General features: G+C 35.3%; 1 protein-coding gene across 2 annotated transcripts in view; it reads left to right on the top strand.

Annotated features, from left to right (window-relative positions):
* LOC123552397 (adhesion G protein-coupled receptor B1-like) overlaps nt 1–18,585 on the top strand; it is a 63,828-nt gene that overhangs the window by 21,394 nt on the left and 23,849 nt on the right. For both annotated transcript variants that reach the window (XR_008370720.1, XM_053541911.1), the window contains exons 7-19: nt 2,046–2,216; nt 2,941–3,111; nt 4,004–4,150; nt 4,291–4,461; nt 4,951–5,049; nt 7,370–7,467; nt 8,043–8,234; nt 12,291–12,356; nt 13,672–13,792; nt 14,114–14,212; nt 16,763–16,841; nt 17,218–17,350; nt 18,423–18,469. Coding sequence is in view for 1 of the 2 variants with exons in the window: in XM_053541911.1 (XP_053397886.1) it covers nt 2,046–2,216; nt 2,941–3,111; nt 4,004–4,150; nt 4,291–4,461; nt 4,951–5,049; nt 7,370–7,467; nt 8,043–8,234; nt 12,291–12,356; nt 13,672–13,792; nt 14,114–14,212; nt 16,763–16,841; nt 17,218–17,350; nt 18,423–18,469 (1,594 nt within the window). In the remaining variant the exon portion in view is untranslated. The remainder of the gene's footprint in view (nt 1–2,045; nt 2,217–2,940; nt 3,112–4,003; nt 4,151–4,290; nt 4,462–4,950; nt 5,050–7,369; nt 7,468–8,042; nt 8,235–12,290; nt 12,357–13,671; nt 13,793–14,113; nt 14,213–16,762; nt 16,842–17,217; nt 17,351–18,422; nt 18,470–18,585) is intronic.

The following is an 18,585-nucleotide window of genomic DNA, read 5'->3' as shown; positions in this document are numbered from 1 at the left end:
GTAGTCAGATTAGACTGGTATTTATTTTACACTTTTTCATCGCTTTTTTCTGAAATAAAACGATAGCTTATATCTTGATAAACTCATTGTTTTAACAGATCTTAAAATGAAACAACTGGCCAGATTCCATCATTGGTTCTAGAGTTATGGCCCCTTAAACTGCCAAAATTTGCTATTTTAGCATTTGCAGCCATATAGAGACTTCATCTATGGTTTGATACATCTTGCAAAATATCTTTAACAACAATAGATCTTAAGATTCCATGATGAATCAATCAGATCCAATCACAGGTTCCGGACCTCTGGATTGACAGTCAAGCGTGTTACCACTAGACCACCGACCCGCCTACATTTATGACTCTGTCTTTATGAAACTTAGTCAGAATGTATATCTTGATGATTCCTAGACCCGCTTCGAAACTGGATTATATGGGGTCAAAAACTAGGTCTCCCGCTCAAATCAGAGGAAAAGCTTGTTAACACTGTAGAGGCCTCCTTTATAAATCTATCTTTATGAAACCTGGTCATAATGTTCATCTTAATAATTCCTAGACTAAGTTTTAAACTGGGATATATGGGGTCAAAAAATAGGTCACCAGGTCAAATCAAAGGAAAGGCTTGTTAACACATTTATGACCATATCTTTATGAAACTTGATCAGCTGGTTTCAAAGACAAATTTAACAAGTGAGAGGTATAGAGTCATCATGGCCATCTTGTTTACATTTGCTAAATATCATTTTCTAAATACCGGTTTGGACATGCGATTTGCCTTTGTTGTTTGAATAAATCTGACAACTATTTCCTCACTGGTATAGTAGAACACTCTAAAGTAAACTTTCAACGTGGTATATATTTTTGATCTGTAATTGTTTTATGTGAGAAATAAAAATTTAAACTGGCAAAAAGGGGCTCCAGTTGTTTTAGGAAATGTTATTATTATTATCATGATAAACACGTTCAAAGGCGATTTACATATAGCAAACGCAGCCACACAGGGCGCGAAATTCATCCTCTACTAGTACAGACACAGAGCGATCTGACCAGAGGGACAGAGTGAGACAGAGCCCCCAGAACAGACAGAGAGAACTTTTTTAGATACAGACATTTGCGAAAAGATAGTCTGGTTCTTTAACGTGCCCGGTGTATAGCACCGATACACGCCACGCGAAGCCGTCTTTCCTGGGAAGAACCAGTACAGGTCTCTAGTTAGGTGGGAGACACTCAAGAGCATCTCAGAAATTTCCAGTGCCTGGACCGGGATTCGAACCCTGGACATCTGGATTGACAGTCAAGCGTGTTACCACTAGACCACCGGCCAACCTGTTACAGTTCATTACTTTATAAATGTTACAGTTCATTACTTTATATACAAAAGTGTTATTAGAGAATGGAATATTAGAACTAGAAAAGTTTTCTTCGGTCAAAACAATGAAGGTGGCATAAAACCACATGAAATTACTAAATGACAAATGTCAATTAACAAAGTATAACTCGCAAACAATAATGACAATTGACATTCCTAACACTGGATTTAATAGCAACTAGTAATTGCCGGTGGTATATGGCAAATAGCAAATGGCAAGTAGCAACTGACAGTCAGCACATGGCATTCAAACCAGCATTCCATGATACCCTGATAAACTCGCATTTTCAGTGGTTTACGAAAATAAAACAATTCATTATAACATGATTAACTCGCTATAACTTGGTGAACTTATAGCGTATGAAAGAAATCGTACTTTTGCAATTTTTGTCCTTTTTTTGACTGTCGATAAAGACTTATGTGAACAATCTTATACAAGAATTAAAATATTGGTCTCTTGAAATATTATGAAAATGCGAAACAAATATTTCCCAAAAGAAAGAATTTGACATCGAATGATCGTTGTCTCTTTACCTCTCTACCAATAGAGCATACACTTTATCAGTACTTCCATGAACAGATAGTTATATATGTACTGTTGATCATTTAGCAGCCTTTTATTCCAAACTCTCATTCATTAGGCACACTTTCAGCTTTTCCTTTAATTAACTGAATTTCAGTCGACGGAAACTGGGGCGCGTGGAGTACATGGTCCACGTGTAGTGCTACATGCGGGGAAGGGACAACAAGTCGAACACGTGAGTGTAATAATCCAGCACCGGTAGGACAAGGAAGCGAATGCGTGGGAAGTTCGACAGAAGAAAACAAGTGTACTATACAAGAATGTCCAGGTAACAATATCTATTTCACTTTCAGTTGTCTTTTGCAAGATTGGAATAGTTCCCAGTAAACATGCCCGTAGTAAGTTGTCTTAATATCGGCAGATATGTTCGACAACATCTCGATGTCTGCCACATAAGAAAATATGAAAATATTAGAGCTGAGTACGAAACTATTGTAACTGTATATAAATAAAGAAAAAGATAAAATAGACTAAGTTTCAAGCTCAGCCCTCGATATATTTGTCATCATCAAACGAATTCTTAAATACCTACTATCACCAATGGTCTAGCATCTACCAGATGTCGTCGGCACCGATTCGACTTGTTATTAATGGGCGAAAATGAGACCTATCCGATATATTGTTGATTGCTAAATATTAGTTCGTTGACTTGATTTGTATATTTTAGTTTTTTCCTGATGTCTCTATTTTACATGAATGAATATTATTTTACTCATGGTATTTGTGGTACTGAGGTAAGATACAAAATAATTGCCACTAACTGGTTTTTGATTCATGTGGGTACCTTCTAGATCACTCTTTGTGAACACTGCTGTATGTTTAAAGCAGGGAATAATTCTGACGTTTTTTTATCCAGTGTTTACAATAACAGCTAATACTTCTAAATATGATGCAATTTCCATTTGCTTGTATGTATGTATTATTTCATCAAACTCAACCTACTATGTTATATGTCTCATATTTCAACATTACATAGCTTATATATTGTTTAGTTGATGGTAAATTTGGCTTTTGGGGATTTTGGTCGAACTGTAACCAGACATGTGGTGGTGGGACTCAAACAAGAACAAGGTCGTGTAACAACCCAGAACCAGCGCACGGAGGAAGTGAATGTGTTGGTGATACAAGCCAGTCACAGACATGTAATACACAAGAATGTTCCGGTAAATCTTCCTATACTAGGTTCAGATATGTTTTCGCCATATGACCTGTAACCAGGCATGTGGTGGTAGGACTCAAACAAGAACATGGTCGTGTACCAAGACCATTTTTGTTTTAATGGCGCGGTGACTTAGATAAATCATCGGAAATACATTTAACATTTACGTTGCGTTTATATTATTCAACTTCTAATCGAAAGGATAGAGTTTTATGATTTCCGAAATAGTATTTTAAAGACAATTTTTGTTGTTACTGTTATGAGAAAAAAAGTTTGTAGACGTTTTAAACAATCTTTATATCTAAATAAAATCTAATATACTGTAGTTAACATGTAATAATTATTAAATGTTGTCGAAAATGTCAAATGTAAAACCTTGCAATTCATTCGAATTGTAGCTTCTGTGATAGCACAATTAAAATACAACCCGTATCATATAACTTCTGAACTTCGTTAAGAGATTTCATGTTTTCAAATACAACTTGTATTTCATATCTTCAAACATGGAAAGAACTCCAAAGAAATCTGCCTTTAAAGAGTGTTTTAATTTATATCTAAAACATTGCAAGACGAGTGGAAGGCATACCGTTCAAAAACAAATTATGATATCAGACCGAACAGTCAAACATTAAGACTTGTTCACAAAACACGTATAGACCAGATTAATTTCAAAATTGATACGCTGAATTTCTTGTTTTTATTTTAGGCACATTACCTTTGCCCGTGATATAATTTGGAAAAATACAAGGGGAAGTTGTGTGGGGGCGTGGCGGGGGGGACGTTTGAAAGATTCATTACTGTTGTCTCAACGTTTTCATTAATAAAAAACATGACATATTTGTTTGTTTTGAATACATAAAACGTCATCAAATACAAGTACAGAATTTAATTTACAGGTGTGTATGGCCCTTGGAGCTCGTGGGGTATTTGCTCGAAAACCTGCGGAGCTGGGACACAAACGCGGTCAAGAAATTGTGAAGGAAGTAACAGCTGTAGTGGACCGAGAACGGAAACTAGAGACTGCTTCCCGTCAAACTGCCCAGGTATTTATAGTAAAACACCCTTATCGTGACATAAAGCTGAACTCAAAAATAAGCTAGTCACCATTTAAACTGTTTACTTAAAAATTATTCCATGTACTTTATATTTCCAAAATATTTGGTTACACATTCTTTTTCTGTAGTAAATGGTGGGTTTAGTGATTGGGGAATTTGGTCAGCATGTACAAAGACCTGTGGTGGAGGAACCCACTCAAGGACAAGATCTTGTACCAACCCATTACCAGCTTTTGGCGGAAGTGTGTGCAACGGTGAAACCAGTCAGACAGAGGCCTGTAATGAACAGACTTGCCTTGGTAACTAAACTACGTATTTAATTGATTTACCATGTGTGTACCATGAGACAATTTAATTTTATTATTACTGAACGACTGTTTCGTGCATTACTGCAGATTTGGTAATAATTTCGCTACTCGCGAAGTCAAAACGCAAATATGTCTGTTGATTTTCAAAATCCTGAAATAAAAGTGAAAAGTAAAAATGCCCAATTTTAGTAGGTTAGTTTTGTTTTAATAGTAATCTAATAGTATAGGCTATGTATTTCTTAAAGTAACGACCAAATACGTTTGTTTTTGTGTTGTTGTATACAAAGTGGAAAAGCCTTTTCAGGCCTAGCAGCCTAGCATTATTCAACATGATTATGATTATTATAGATAAATAGGCGTCATACATATTGACCTTTTCATCAAGTTTAGATTATAACAGTTCACGCTCGCAAAGCACAGTTTTACACAGGTTGGTGCCAGGACCACTAACAGTATCGTCAATTTCCTTTCTTTTATCAGCAACATCGTGCCCAGAGGACACAAACAGTTACGGTACTTGGCCAGGCACAATTGCTGGACAGACCGCTGTTCTAGAATGTCACAACCAGGGAGAAGAAGGTATGTTGCAACCATTTTTATCTTGTCTTGTTTTGAAATTTACTCATGAATCATAATGTTGTGTGTAGGTATTTGCTTGATTCTCCACAAATACATTCGGACGTTTTCGTAGTGGTAAAGGAATAAAAAAAATTCTTTTTTTGTTGGGTTTAACATCGCACCGACACAACTATAGGTAATATAGCGCTTTTCCAGCTTTGATGGTGGAGGAAGGACCCAGATGCCCCTCCATGCATTATTTCATCACGGACGGGCACCTGGGTAGAACCACCGACCTTCCGTAAGCCAGCTGGATGGCTTCCTCACATAAAGAATTCAACGCCCAAAGTGAGGCTCGAACCCACATTGGTGAGGGGCAAGTGATTTGTTGTCAGCGACCTTAACCACTCGGAAAAAAATATTTACTAATATAACCAATTACACAGTTGATGTACTATGCATCACGAGGATGTCGTGTAAAGTAACGGTCTCATGTCGGTAGTTTCTTGGTTTTATACCTACTCGTTGTTACGGTTGTGACGGCTGAAGATGAATATTTCAGTTCGCAAGTTTGTATATTTTGTTTAGAAGGAATAAAAGGACGGTCGTCAACTAGATCTAAACCCCAAAAACATTTTTAGTACAAGCATTTTTGAAAAAAAAAAAAACGTTGATTTAATTTAACTGTGACGTGCTCAGGTACAGATTTGCGCATCCGCTAATGATTCAGTATAACTTTCGTATTTATATATTTGCGAATTGTATATGATCTAATTAGAATCATTGTGTCAGCGCACAAGAGAAACATCTTTTTTACTTTAAGAAACGCCTTTTTCGTCTAGGAATGAATGTGTCATATTGTCTTAGCTGAGTAGACGATTCTGTTTTTCATGTTGCAGCATTTTATGCAACGTCCTTTCACAAAGTACCCAACTGAGACATTATCGACACGAGACTGGTACTTTACTCGGCATCCAACCATTTCTCGTGTTACCTATTATATCCTCCTCAATCGATGACACGTTGGAATATTTGTATAATGGCTTACTTTTGCGCCTTAGGTTCGAATTCAGTTCCGTACCACGTTTTTTTGTTGTTGATTTTTTTTTGCTGCGAACTATCTCATTTTTTTGTGATATTAGTTTATATGTATACGTAAATTAGTTCACTCTTTTTGTTATTTCTTTTCTTGTCAATACTTTGAGATTCTGGCGATAAATAACGTTTCGTTAGATCTCAGACGTTTTAAAGATTTTTTGGTTAACATTTTCTTCCGTGATTTTCATGTACAGGGAAGAATGCTGAAATCTTCAGTTTAAAAGTTTATTTCTTTGAATAAATGAACCTTAAAATGGCAACTCTTCTCGCTACTTAGTTACATAGATAAAACATGAAAATGTTTATAAGTATGCGAGACGTTAGACTCGGACCCGCGATCCAGCCCATGATCAGTTTAGAACGCCTTGCCCATACAGCCACCCGCGAATATATAGTAATGAGTAATATCACTTTTTACGTTCGGATACCGAAAATTTACGGAAATAGACGGAATATTCATGAGTGTCAGTTGATACTTCTAAAATATTGTGTAAAATTTAAGTTCGTGATTTAAAGTCGTGAAAGGGTTTTTAATTGCATGTGTTATTACATGATCAGCATTTCATGTTCATAAAACATGAAATGCAGTCTATGCATTTTATATGTGAGAAGTAAAACTTTATTTTTGTTTATGATTTTAGCTTTGAAAATGAGTTTACCCTACAAAAGAGAAAGGTTAAGTTTTTTTGAGTGCTAATCACTAGACTAAGTTTGTTTCGGATTTATTTGAGACATATATAGAAAAACGAGTTGTATTTACGCTATTTGCCAGTATGTTAAGAAAATATTTCATGAATAAATATTTCAGTATGGGGTATAGACATAGACAGTCACGCAAAATGCAAAAGTTTCTTGATCCTTTTTTTTAAACAATAAAATCAGTATGCAAGCATTCTTGCTTGTCTGTCGCATTTTGACTGTTCTTCTGTTCTCTGATCTTCTACTCTCTAGCATTAAAGCATTTATAAGCCTTTATAATGTACATAATATCCTTCTCTGAATCACAAAGACCCTGCTTACATGCACTGGTATCATTTCAAGATCTGATACTGTCATTGCCTTTTCGGTTTTGTTGTGGACCAAAACACATGCGGTAATGCCTCCCCGTCGGCATTAGGTCAGCCCACTTGTAGGTAGGTTTGTAGCACGAAGTTTTCGTTCCGACCGGTTTGTTTTCTGTTGTTGTATCCTTGATCAATTATTCTAAGAGACTGATTTAGTCATTGATATTTCTGTTACGTAGGTGGTTATTCTAGACGTTGTGGGCAAACTGGAACTTGGGATGGTGTGACAGGAAAGTGTGAAATAAACACTGAAATTTTGAATGAATTGAACGAACAGGTATGACACAATGTTCTATTAAATAATAAATAAATAGCAGTGGAATACAGACGCTTTTTATTAGGTGTCTTCAAGGGTTCCGTTACATCAATGCGTTCTTTCGGTTTTAGTCCACCAGTAAGCAAAATGTGTCTATTAATCAAAAAGAATATCTAATAATAGGGACCTATTTCAAGACGACATGTGTTAAGCTCTGAATTGTTTTTACTCGCTGGCCTGTTGAATACTATAATTCATTTAAATAATTTGCTTTCAGTTTTTAATCGTTACTGTCAAGGGATGTTCTAATTATCGACGTCACACATTTCACAAACCGATACCTAAAATAATCATATCAGTATCATATACTTTACTATAATTAGTAACAAATTTACTTTAAAGCTCAATTCATATTGGAACAAGTGCCAATAAAATGTAGTTGACCCACTTCCGTTCCCTAGTGGAACGAGGACATATAGCAGTGTATGTAATGGCTAGAGTGTACCTTTTGTCACAATAGCCCTCGAGTCATTATTGCACTAGATGCGTCATTATGGCCAGACTAATATTAACCTCTAATTAATTGTCTTATAAAGTTGGGACGCCTCATGGAGTCTGGTAAAGATGTATCGCAAGATACTGAAAACATTGTGAAGAACCTTACGGACCTAACCAAAGGCGTTGATTCCACCACAAGTAGTGATACTTTGGAGCGAGTGGTAGAAACAGCACAAAATGTTGTCAATGTGTTTGAAAATAGTAATACAATAACAGAGGAAGGAACCGAGGTAATAATTTTTCAAACGTTCAAATTTTTGTAGTTTGTCAAATTTCGAAAGATATATCAGTGTTTAATTGTTGGAACAGCTGTTTTTGTAGAGTATTTTTGTTTGTTCAGTAAAGTCTTCGAGAAATCGGAGTAAAAGGAATTGTTTAGAAAGCGTACGGTTTATATACCGGGCTACAAAGCATGCGCAAAAGATGCTAAGTGACATTTCTGGGCGGAGCTTAATCTGCTGAGCAATTCCAAGAGTACAGTGACGTTTTGTGCAAAAAGGATAAATTATTTTTTTTGTCGGGGTTAACGCTACATCGACACAGTTATGGGTCACATTCCAGCTTTTCACGGTGGAAGAAGACACTAGCTGCCCCTCCATGCCGTATTTCATAACTGGCGGGCATCTGGGTAGAGCCTGGAACGACTAATACGTATTAGACCTTCCTGGTAGTAAGCAAGTTTGATGGCTTCCTCACATGAAAAACTCAAATGCCCCTAGCCAGGCTAGAACTTGATATTATCTCTTAGTTGACACCACCGGAGCCATAAAACCTTGGTGCAATATCATTTTGACATTGGCGTTGTTTCAAATAATAGGTAAAGAAAGAATTTCGATGTTTCAGCAGGAAAAGCTAACGTACGATAATTTGATTCTTACATTTATGTTTTTCCACACCACATTGATTTCTAATAAGCTCTTTGAGAGAAAAATATGTAAAAAGACACACATGTAAAATTTTTTCTATGCCTGACATTATCTGACACTTTTCGAATCTTTCAACACATATGTATGTATGTTTTCTTCATGCTTAGTGGGCACTAGAATTTTAATGACAGCGTAACTTTTAGTGTCATAGTAGACTTTGATTTGGTCGTATTTTATTGCTCCTATGACTCCATAAAATTATGTATCATACACATAGTATGTAAAAGGAATCATATATTATATTAAATTAAGTACATGTGTTAAGTCGGTTAAAGTCATAAAGAAATAGCTGTACCACAACTGTCTAGTGGCATCGCTGTCTGACTACGCAACAATGGATCATGAGTTCGAACCCCCGCGCCTCCAACTAAAGTTTACAAACATTCGGTTAAGAAATTTGTGTATTAGTACTTTACTCCTGTCATGCTTAGATACCAAGGGAAACTCTATGAATTGAAGCGTCTTCTGTATCTTGCACTATCCTCCCACTAAAATTACTAGCAGTCCTTTGAAGAAGTCATCTACATAGGTTACCGGTTGCGGCGCTAAGTAAACTTACCAAAAAAAAAAACTGCGGTGGCCTAAGGGATAAGGCACCTGCCCCGCAACTGGGAGGTCGCAGGTTCGAGCCCTGTCAGAGGCGGGACTTGTTACTGAAGAGAGACCGGTTGGTGAGCCGCCAGCTAGTTAAATAATGGTTAACGATTGCCTACCTGCCTGGTGCCTTGGCATTAAAAAATAAGAATCGGGAAGTAATGCTGTTTAATGTATGTAGGTGTCTCATAAGCCAACTTGGCTGCCCTTTCAGTAGGGGTGACACTATAATAAACAAACACTTCACTTTTTTTACTTTTAAACAAAGTTACATTCTGATAATCTCAAGATTTACGTAGTCAAATGTGTTTTATCATGTTGTCATTTCGCGGCTTCATTTATTTCTATGCAGACGTAAGAAACAGTCTGTCTTTTCTTTGAATAAATACGTTTCGTACTTAATCATGGTATATTAAATTATGAACGAATAAATCGCATTAAATGCAATTAGATGATGACATAGGCGGATAAGTTTAGTCACATCTGTTGAGTATTTTTTCCCCAATATTGCGCAAATTATAACCACGTTCTCGTAAAATTACGCTTAATTTATCAGCTATTTAATTTGAAACGGGTATATCATAAAGATTTATTCATTAAATCAACACATACAGGTTGTCTGGAGTTCATCCTTGGTGTTTATATTATATTCAGCCTTGTCATTTATTGATCTTTAATACGTTTGAGTTATCTATATGTTAATATATCAATTTAAAAATCATGTCAGGCGTTTCAACAGAAGTTTCCCCTTACTGATTTAAGCATTTAGGATTGTACGGATGGATAGCCAATCACTTACGAGTCTGATTAAGGAAGCTTTTTAGATGCAAGTTTGAAAGCGCATTTTATATTGGTTGACAGGGCAGAAAGGTAATCATCACGGAATGAGGTTTACAGACACGAAATGGCAAAATTGGCGTAAAAATGGTATAGATCATTTCCCCTTAATTTAATTTAGTTGCAACATCTTGATGATATCTACGGTAGAGCATTAGTGCCAAGTGCTTTTTTTAGTAACTCCGCGCAATTTCGAGTTAGTACTGAAATTGTTTCCTATATTATTTTGCCAAAAGGAAAGTGAAATTATGACTTTCTAAATTGAGTGCATATTTTTACAAATTGACAAGATGAAGCACAGTCTGGGAGGTGAGGGGTGACCGTCATCAAATGCAAAAATTCGCATGAAAATATAATGGTTTTGGTATTGAAAAAATTACATTTTTTTCAGTGTGATAAAGATGCTTCTGCGGGACAGGATAGGGTTACCTTTACTTTTTTTGTACCTGTCTCCGTTATGAAATAATTACACTTGTACGAATGTGTTGAAATTTAGGTCATACACAACTCCTAAAATCTGGGGTCTCACGTTTTAACTAATTTTGCATCGTTATTGTTAGGCAGAGGATATCTTTCTTGCATCAGACATAAACCTCAAACATAAGTCTCAAACAAAGGCCTCAAATTTCTTTTGCTTTCAGTTAAACACTGCCAGTATTGTTCAAGAACTGTTGGTGGGCCCAGGTTGTAATACAGTCATCACTTGTTTAAAAAAACGAATACATAACTATCTGCACGGGTGAACTTGTAGTTACCTCTTTCGGTGTTTCCCTATTTTCGGTTCAATAAACAGTACATGAGAATGGTGAAACTTCAAAAATCATATTAACTTCCTTTATCAATTGTTTTCCGCATAAATAATACACCATTTTAATATAATCATGTATATACGACGTGTGTGTGTCTGTATTTATTTATTTTTACGCCTTTTCATATTCATTTCAATTGATACTGAACATGTTATCTCAAAAATATCTATTTCAAGTGAATAAGAACTTTGTACGGGATTGATCACTTCAGTCTATTTTTCATGTCTCATTTCCTGTTAAAAAGCCGTTTGTGTAAATCGTAAAATTATGGCACAGGTAACGACATAATTGGGAACGTTACACGAGATTGTACGTTAATGACATTCTAGCTTTATCTTTTTAACTCGTCTCGAATCGTTTAATATCGTTTTGAATTTATCATATATTCATCGGAAAATATTCTGGCTGCATAGGTGTAATATTGTGAAATTACTTATTAGAATGAATTAAAATAATTAGTAATTTGTATTTGATCATAAGTTAATGCCTTCCTTCCTAACCCTAACCCGAACCCTAACCCTATTTTAAATGCACGAGTTGTTAAACTAAGAAATAACTTGGATAAATAACGGTTTATGTAATAATTTTTAAATGAATTATCAGTTGAATAAAATATAGCTCATGGAAATGTATACAAATGAAGTATTATTTTAGATTTGAAGGTACAGACTTTTAAAAGATATATCACGGTGGTATAGAGTGGACGAAGTAATTCGATGGTAAGACGCCGGGCTACTGAACCAGAGATCACGAGTTCGGTCACTGCTCCTTTAATTAAGAATAGCTAAGAGTCTTTGGGATGCGACTATATACAGAAGTCTCATACATGGTGTTCTGCACCTTGCACACAAAAAGAACCAGGGGAAGGTTTTAGAAAAGTAGCCTCTTCCGTATCTCGCACCTTACTTCATCAACTAAAATGACTTACAATATGCTGGAGGAGACTCTAACGCACGTACGCACGCACGCACACGCATGCACACAAGAGCGCGCATGTGCGCACACTCACACACTTACGCACGCACAACAAAAATACCAAGTCCAGTTTGTAAATAGCAAGTTCTGCGTAGTAGAACGTGGATGATAATTTTAATATATTTTAATACCTTTTACCTTCCAGAATTTCTTTAAACTTATGAATAACCTCATCAGACCTGGGACTACGACTGCTTGGAAGAACGAAGAGGTATGTTTATCTTTGTAATTCTGAACGAGAAACTTGTTCAGTTTATTAGATTTTAAATGTGAGTTGCCAGTGATAGTGTTATAGGCTACTCAATACCTCTCATGAACCGAGTCTGCTACTATTTTGCTTTGCAGGTCGGGAGGTACAGTCTTCAGTACATTGTTTAAATAAACAATAGAAATTAAATTAATATTTTAGGTGTCTTTGGGTGCCTTGGGGTGTCTTGGGATGAAAAGACCTTCCGCGACTGGTCTTCTTGAAGATTTTATTATACATGTATTTAACTTGTTTAATGTCAGAACATTGTTTATGAATTACTATAAAATGTAATATCGACAAAATATATGACTAATTCATTAATGGAACTTTCTTTAATACAAATCTCTTTGGGAAAGACTGTTTGCTAAAACAATTGATGTGCCGCTAGTCTGACTGTTGCCGGAATCAGTTCATTCCCGACGTTAAGTTCTGGTTACCAGTTATTCAGATTTACAACGTTCGCTTGATTGACTAAATCAATGAAAAGGTCTCATTTGAAGCATACAATAAAACCCAAGTAAAATAGCAGACTTGGTTGGATTAAGTCTGTTCATGAATTATAATCAAAGATGCAACAGCCCTCACGTCCCTTATCGTCGGCTTTAACGGAACTGTTTTACAGAGGGGAATCACATGATCAAAATAATCTCTAAACCAAAATAAATTTATGAATAATATGGGATAATTGGAGCAACTTTTGCTGTAAATCTAAAATATATCCTATCATATGGCAACATAGATGTATCCTGAAACTACATAGATTTCAATCACAATCACCTTCTTATTATCTGGAACTCTCCAAGAAACTGAGACTTCTTACTTTCCTTAGTGTTTGTAATTCATTCATTATTGTCAACTACATAATAATTTAACAATTTTCATTAGTCATATGTTAGGCTATGTTTAAATTTCAAATATTACCATGGTAGGAAATTTATTCATGTTCTTCAAAATGTAACTGTGGTTTAGAGACTATTTTGATTATGTGATTCCCCATAGTGATTATAACAGTGTCCTTTGTCCCAAAGAAAAATACTTCAGTAAAAGTAACATTGATGAACTGTTAAAATATTGAAGATTTCGTTCGATAACAAAACGACAAACTAAAAAGTGGAGGTATAAAATAAGAGGGTCATTATAACAGTAGCTAGATCTGGGATTTCGTATTAGGCTCTCGTGGATTTTGCCAGGGCGCGCTGGCAAAATTCACTCAAGCCAGATCAAGCTACTACCATAATAACCCGATTGTATGTATTTTGTGTCACATATGTTCTAGACTGATGTAGATGGAAGCAATGTGCTTGACATGATGGATAGAGTTACAGCTGTTGTACAAGAAACCAAATGTGGAACAATTGATGCTGGAACAGTTATTGAATATGATAATGACAACATATGTAAGGGTTATTTTCTGGAAATGCGTATTAATTCATTGTGCATAGATAACTAAACGTATTATTTAAGTTCATGATTACGTGCCGCTGACAAATGCATTACACAGTTTACGCATACTACAATGATTCACTGTAGAAGACATCTGTACTAATAATGAAATACTAGTAATGAGAACAAATTGGTCCTGTAACGCGGTTTGAGTAATTAGTGAGGAACTTTTACAGACACCCTGTAGAATTGTAGAACTTTGCTTCTAAATAGTTTTACTTACGATATAATCTTGCAAGTCTAATGATATTCTACAGCTTCTTTCTCTTATTTAGATACAGAAATAGGAAAATCCAAAGAAGGTGTGATGTTCCCTAAAAATAAACAAACGGAGTCCTATATAGAAATTTCGGCGGTTTCATTGGCAGATAAAGGTAAATACCGAAAGATTTTCATATCAATGAATTAATTAACATAACTGCAATATCTTTAAAACTAAACAAGTCGAAGACTTTTATATGAAATGTTTAGTATTGTCTTTCTGTCATTACATTACCCTCCGTGCATAAATGGATAAATAAAAAATAGAATAAATAATAGTATCTTTTTTCATGAAATATACAAGCAATTGTATACGTGGCCGTCTGAAATTAAGCAAAAAAACACACACAAAAAATCATAATATGTGATACCATTTCGTATATCTATATCGTTTTTCGAGAGTTCAATATATAATATGTACTCACGCATAAATAATTCTGATTTATTTTATATATTTAAAGCATGTAAAGAGTGTAAGAAAAGTTCGTTTACAACTGAAATAAGTGAAACAGCTAGGTTAAATATCGAAAGAAGGCGATATATAAGTTTTCATATTGAATGCTATGTGTTCATACATTGTTGTAAAAACATTTGACTATATAGAGAGATTTTTTGATAGAAAAAAAAGTATAATTTTTTCTATATACTGGATTCAGAAAGTTTCAGCTTTTGAAAATAAGCAAGATTACTGAATCTAGAATCAACATTTTATGCAAAATATTCAAAAAATACACTGCTGATATATTGCAACATCCTTTTGTTAATAAGTCTGTAAGTGGCCTACACCCGCTCCCCATCTCCATGAAATTTAGTGAAAATGCCATTTTCTACAACGTTGGATTCCACAAGTACAAAAAAGCGAAGTACATGTGCCATCGATTGCTATACATTCACCTGAACTTGTCAGCAATTAAATACCAAAAAATGATCATAGGTAGACTTTCAGTAAATAGTATGGACCTTTATTAGTGTCTGTCAATGTGTTAAAAATGTAGCTGCTTGCTTATTACCCCGACCGAACTTTCTTTACATCATTTATACATTAACCTAAGTAAGTAGGCAAAAACCATAACTCTGTCCGATGTAATGTCTGACGAACCTATTTTTTTCTCTTAAAAATCCTATATTTGTTCATGTTTGGTAAGTATTGTCGTTTGTGTATAAAGTAATTACATATGGACATCCTAATCACCTCATCCCTCGTCGATGTGTCATTGAGCCTCACTCGGGGCGTTGAATTCTTCATGTGAGGAAGCCATCCAGCTGGCTTACGGAAGGTCGGTGGTTCTACCCAGATGCTCGCTCGTAATGAAATAATCCACGGAGGGGCACCTGGGGTCTTCCTCCACCACCAAAGCTGGAAAGTCGCCATATGACCTAAAATTGTGTCGGTGCGACGTTAAACCCAACAAAATAAATAAATAAATAAATAGATAAATAACCCTCTCATCAATGTGGGTTTGAGCCTCATACGGGGCGTTGAATTCTTCATGTGAGGAAGCCATCCAGCTGGTTTACGGAAGGTCGGTGGTTCTACTCAGGTGCCCGCTAGTGATGAAATACCCGGAGAGGCACCTGGGGTCTTCCTCCGCCATCAAAGCTGGGAAGTTGCCGTAAGACCTATAATTGTGTCGGTGCGACGTTAAACCCAACAAAATAAATAAATAAATAAATAAATAAATAACCCTCAGTCTCATCAATGTGGGTTTGAGCCTCATACGGGGCGTTGAATTCTTCATGTGAGGAAGCCATCCAGCTGGTTTACGGAAGGTCGGTGGTTCTAACCAGGTGCCCGCTCGTGATAAAATAATGCACGGAGGGGCACCCGGGGTCTTCCTCCGCCATCAAAGCTGGGAAGTCGCCATAAGACCTATAATTGTGTCGGTGCGACGGTCATGCCTGAAAAATATGCTGTTTTAACTGCATTAAACCAGAATCAAATGAACCGGCAATACCCATTAACCAAAATATTTTACATTTTTTTGTTATATAAAACAAGATTCCCATAAATGTAAGTATTTTACGAGCTTTTCATGACCATATTTGATACATACCCAACTCGATTGAGATAATTATGACATAAAATCCGAAAAAAAAACATACACAACTACTTTTATACTTATTTATACTAAATAAAAGTACAAACTTAATTGCGATGAAATATTTTTGTTGTGAAACCCAGCTTACTGCTATGCAACACTTGTAAAACTGTTCTAACTGCGGATAGCAATAAAATAAAAATGATTTGACATAGTTTACACTTTCAGCTTTGTTTAAGCTCTTATTTTGACGACACTGTCATGCTCTCCAAGTAACAATGCTTACGATATTGTCTATCAGACTTTTAAAGGAAGTCTTTGCAATCGTTGGAATCGTTGACTTTTTCTTCCGTAATGCGGGCGATAAATGCTAACTACCATTTTTTCAGCATAAAATGTGACAATCGCGCACATGTGGGATTTTTTGGTCGTTCTATCTAAATTTTGGCCAATACAACCCCCCCCCCCCCCCCCCCTAGACAAATAACAAGGCAAAGTCTTAAATCTGTTGATTAATAACATTATTTTACACATTTGTTATGTCGCGACCTATCCTCCCAATAATCGACCATATAGATATATTGTATATCATATTGTGTACAATTTGGTTTGTATTACTTATAGGCATTTCTGATGTTTGTTTCGGGGCCTCAGATTATAAATCTATAGGCAACATCATTGAAGGCAGTCTGTCTGGTGAAGGGTAAGAAAGTATTTGTACATAACTGTTCAAATGATTGATTTGTCTTGAAAGAACTATTGATGTTTGAAGGAAATGCCGATATTTCATTTGCTTCGAATAGCCCAAATCGAAATTTACACAGCTCTTTTTTTCTGGAAATTAAATGTGTACATTTTGGTTATCGTACCACTAGATTTGCATTATTGCCCCTTTGATATCAGTTGACCAGGTATATATGAGAGTGGTCTTACTTACAGTATATTAACTTAATAGGTAATCTTGATGCTTTAATGAGATCAAGAAAACACCTTGATACTGAAAAGATCAAACAACAAATATATTTTATATGGCCATACTGCAAAGCATTTGTTACATATAGAAACGTTTAAATTTCAAGATCTACGCAGTCGTTTGGAGGCCAAGAATTAATTGTTCATCCTACAGTGGTGTCGCTCAAGTTGCCACCGATGTCTGGCGTAACCTATACCGACATTAAACCACCAGTTCGTGTGACATTCCAAATAAAAAATGTAAGTTTAATGTTTACTATAAGCAGCCTATCATCTGGTCGTGGTGTAATTGTAACTTCCTGTCTGTGTTCAAGGTGTGTTATCGCGGTTTTACTGATATTCATTATTTCGCTATGTAATATTGGAACATTAGATTAATTGATAATGGTATGTGAAACTGACTGAGCAATGCCAGACTCAGCTGAACAAATAATATAAAACATAAGCAATTAAAAAAAAATAATACAGGAAAACAGGACTGCCTTGGGATTCATGCATTTTGAATTATTAAAACGAGGGTACGATTTAAATTATAATTAATCAGATGACTCCATCCATATTAACCCTGTTATTTGCTCTCCAGCAGTCATATTGTGCCTCAGCGTTCGGGCTTGGGCCGATACGACAATCCTCGGACAAATAACTAGGCCAATATGAAATCATAAAATAAGTAACATTATAATAATTATTAGAGTATTAGTTTATATAATATTAAAGTATGAGTATGCATGACTTGGTATAGAAACGTAGTATCATCACGCCAAAACATATTAGCTATTGTGACGTTTGTGTTCATGTTGCTCAGAATTTGTTTACACTTTAACAACTCAATTTTTGAAATATTAATGTAAGCAAAATAGTGAATTTTCTACACATTGATATGCGCATTTGTTAAAGTACATCAGCTCTTTCTCACATTTTTATGGTTCTACAAAGCGGCATTTTTTCTATAACATTGGACTGAGTAATGTGTATGTTTTTGGAATTTAATTATTTATTAAAAAAAAGCGTTTTTATAAACATGTATAACAGTTCGTTCTCGCAAATACAAAACAATATTTGAATATAAGTTCCTAAGACTTTTATCAACCAATACAAGTAACTGGTTTCATTTTATACTAGGGAACTACTTTCATGTCTACGTAGAAATTAACTGCATTGTCTGTTGATTAAGTAACTGGGATTTATTTACATTTCCTGTTAAAATTTTAATCTGTAGTTTTTCTTTGGCAAAAAGTCAAAACATATAACAAGAATACCCGCCATTACAATTTTTGTAAAACAATGCATTTTTAAAATCTTTCTTTTCCAGGATAGTTATTCCAGACCTGTATGTGTGTTTTGGGATAATACTATTACGTAGGAAGTATTTTGTTATGTATCAGTTGAAAATATACACATACTTAAGCTTGATAAAAATATGTTTTAAATTGGTAATATTTATATCTAATCTGGAGAAAACCTGTTCATCAGTT

This window comes from Mercenaria mercenaria, chromosome 4 (genome assembly GCF_021730395.1).
Source record: "Mercenaria mercenaria strain notata chromosome 4, MADL_Memer_1, whole genome shotgun sequence".
Taxonomy (NCBI): Eukaryota; Metazoa; Mollusca; class Bivalvia; order Venerida; family Veneridae; genus Mercenaria; species Mercenaria mercenaria.
Note: the sequence above shows the minus strand (reverse complement) of the source record. Positions and strands in the feature narration are given on the sequence as shown.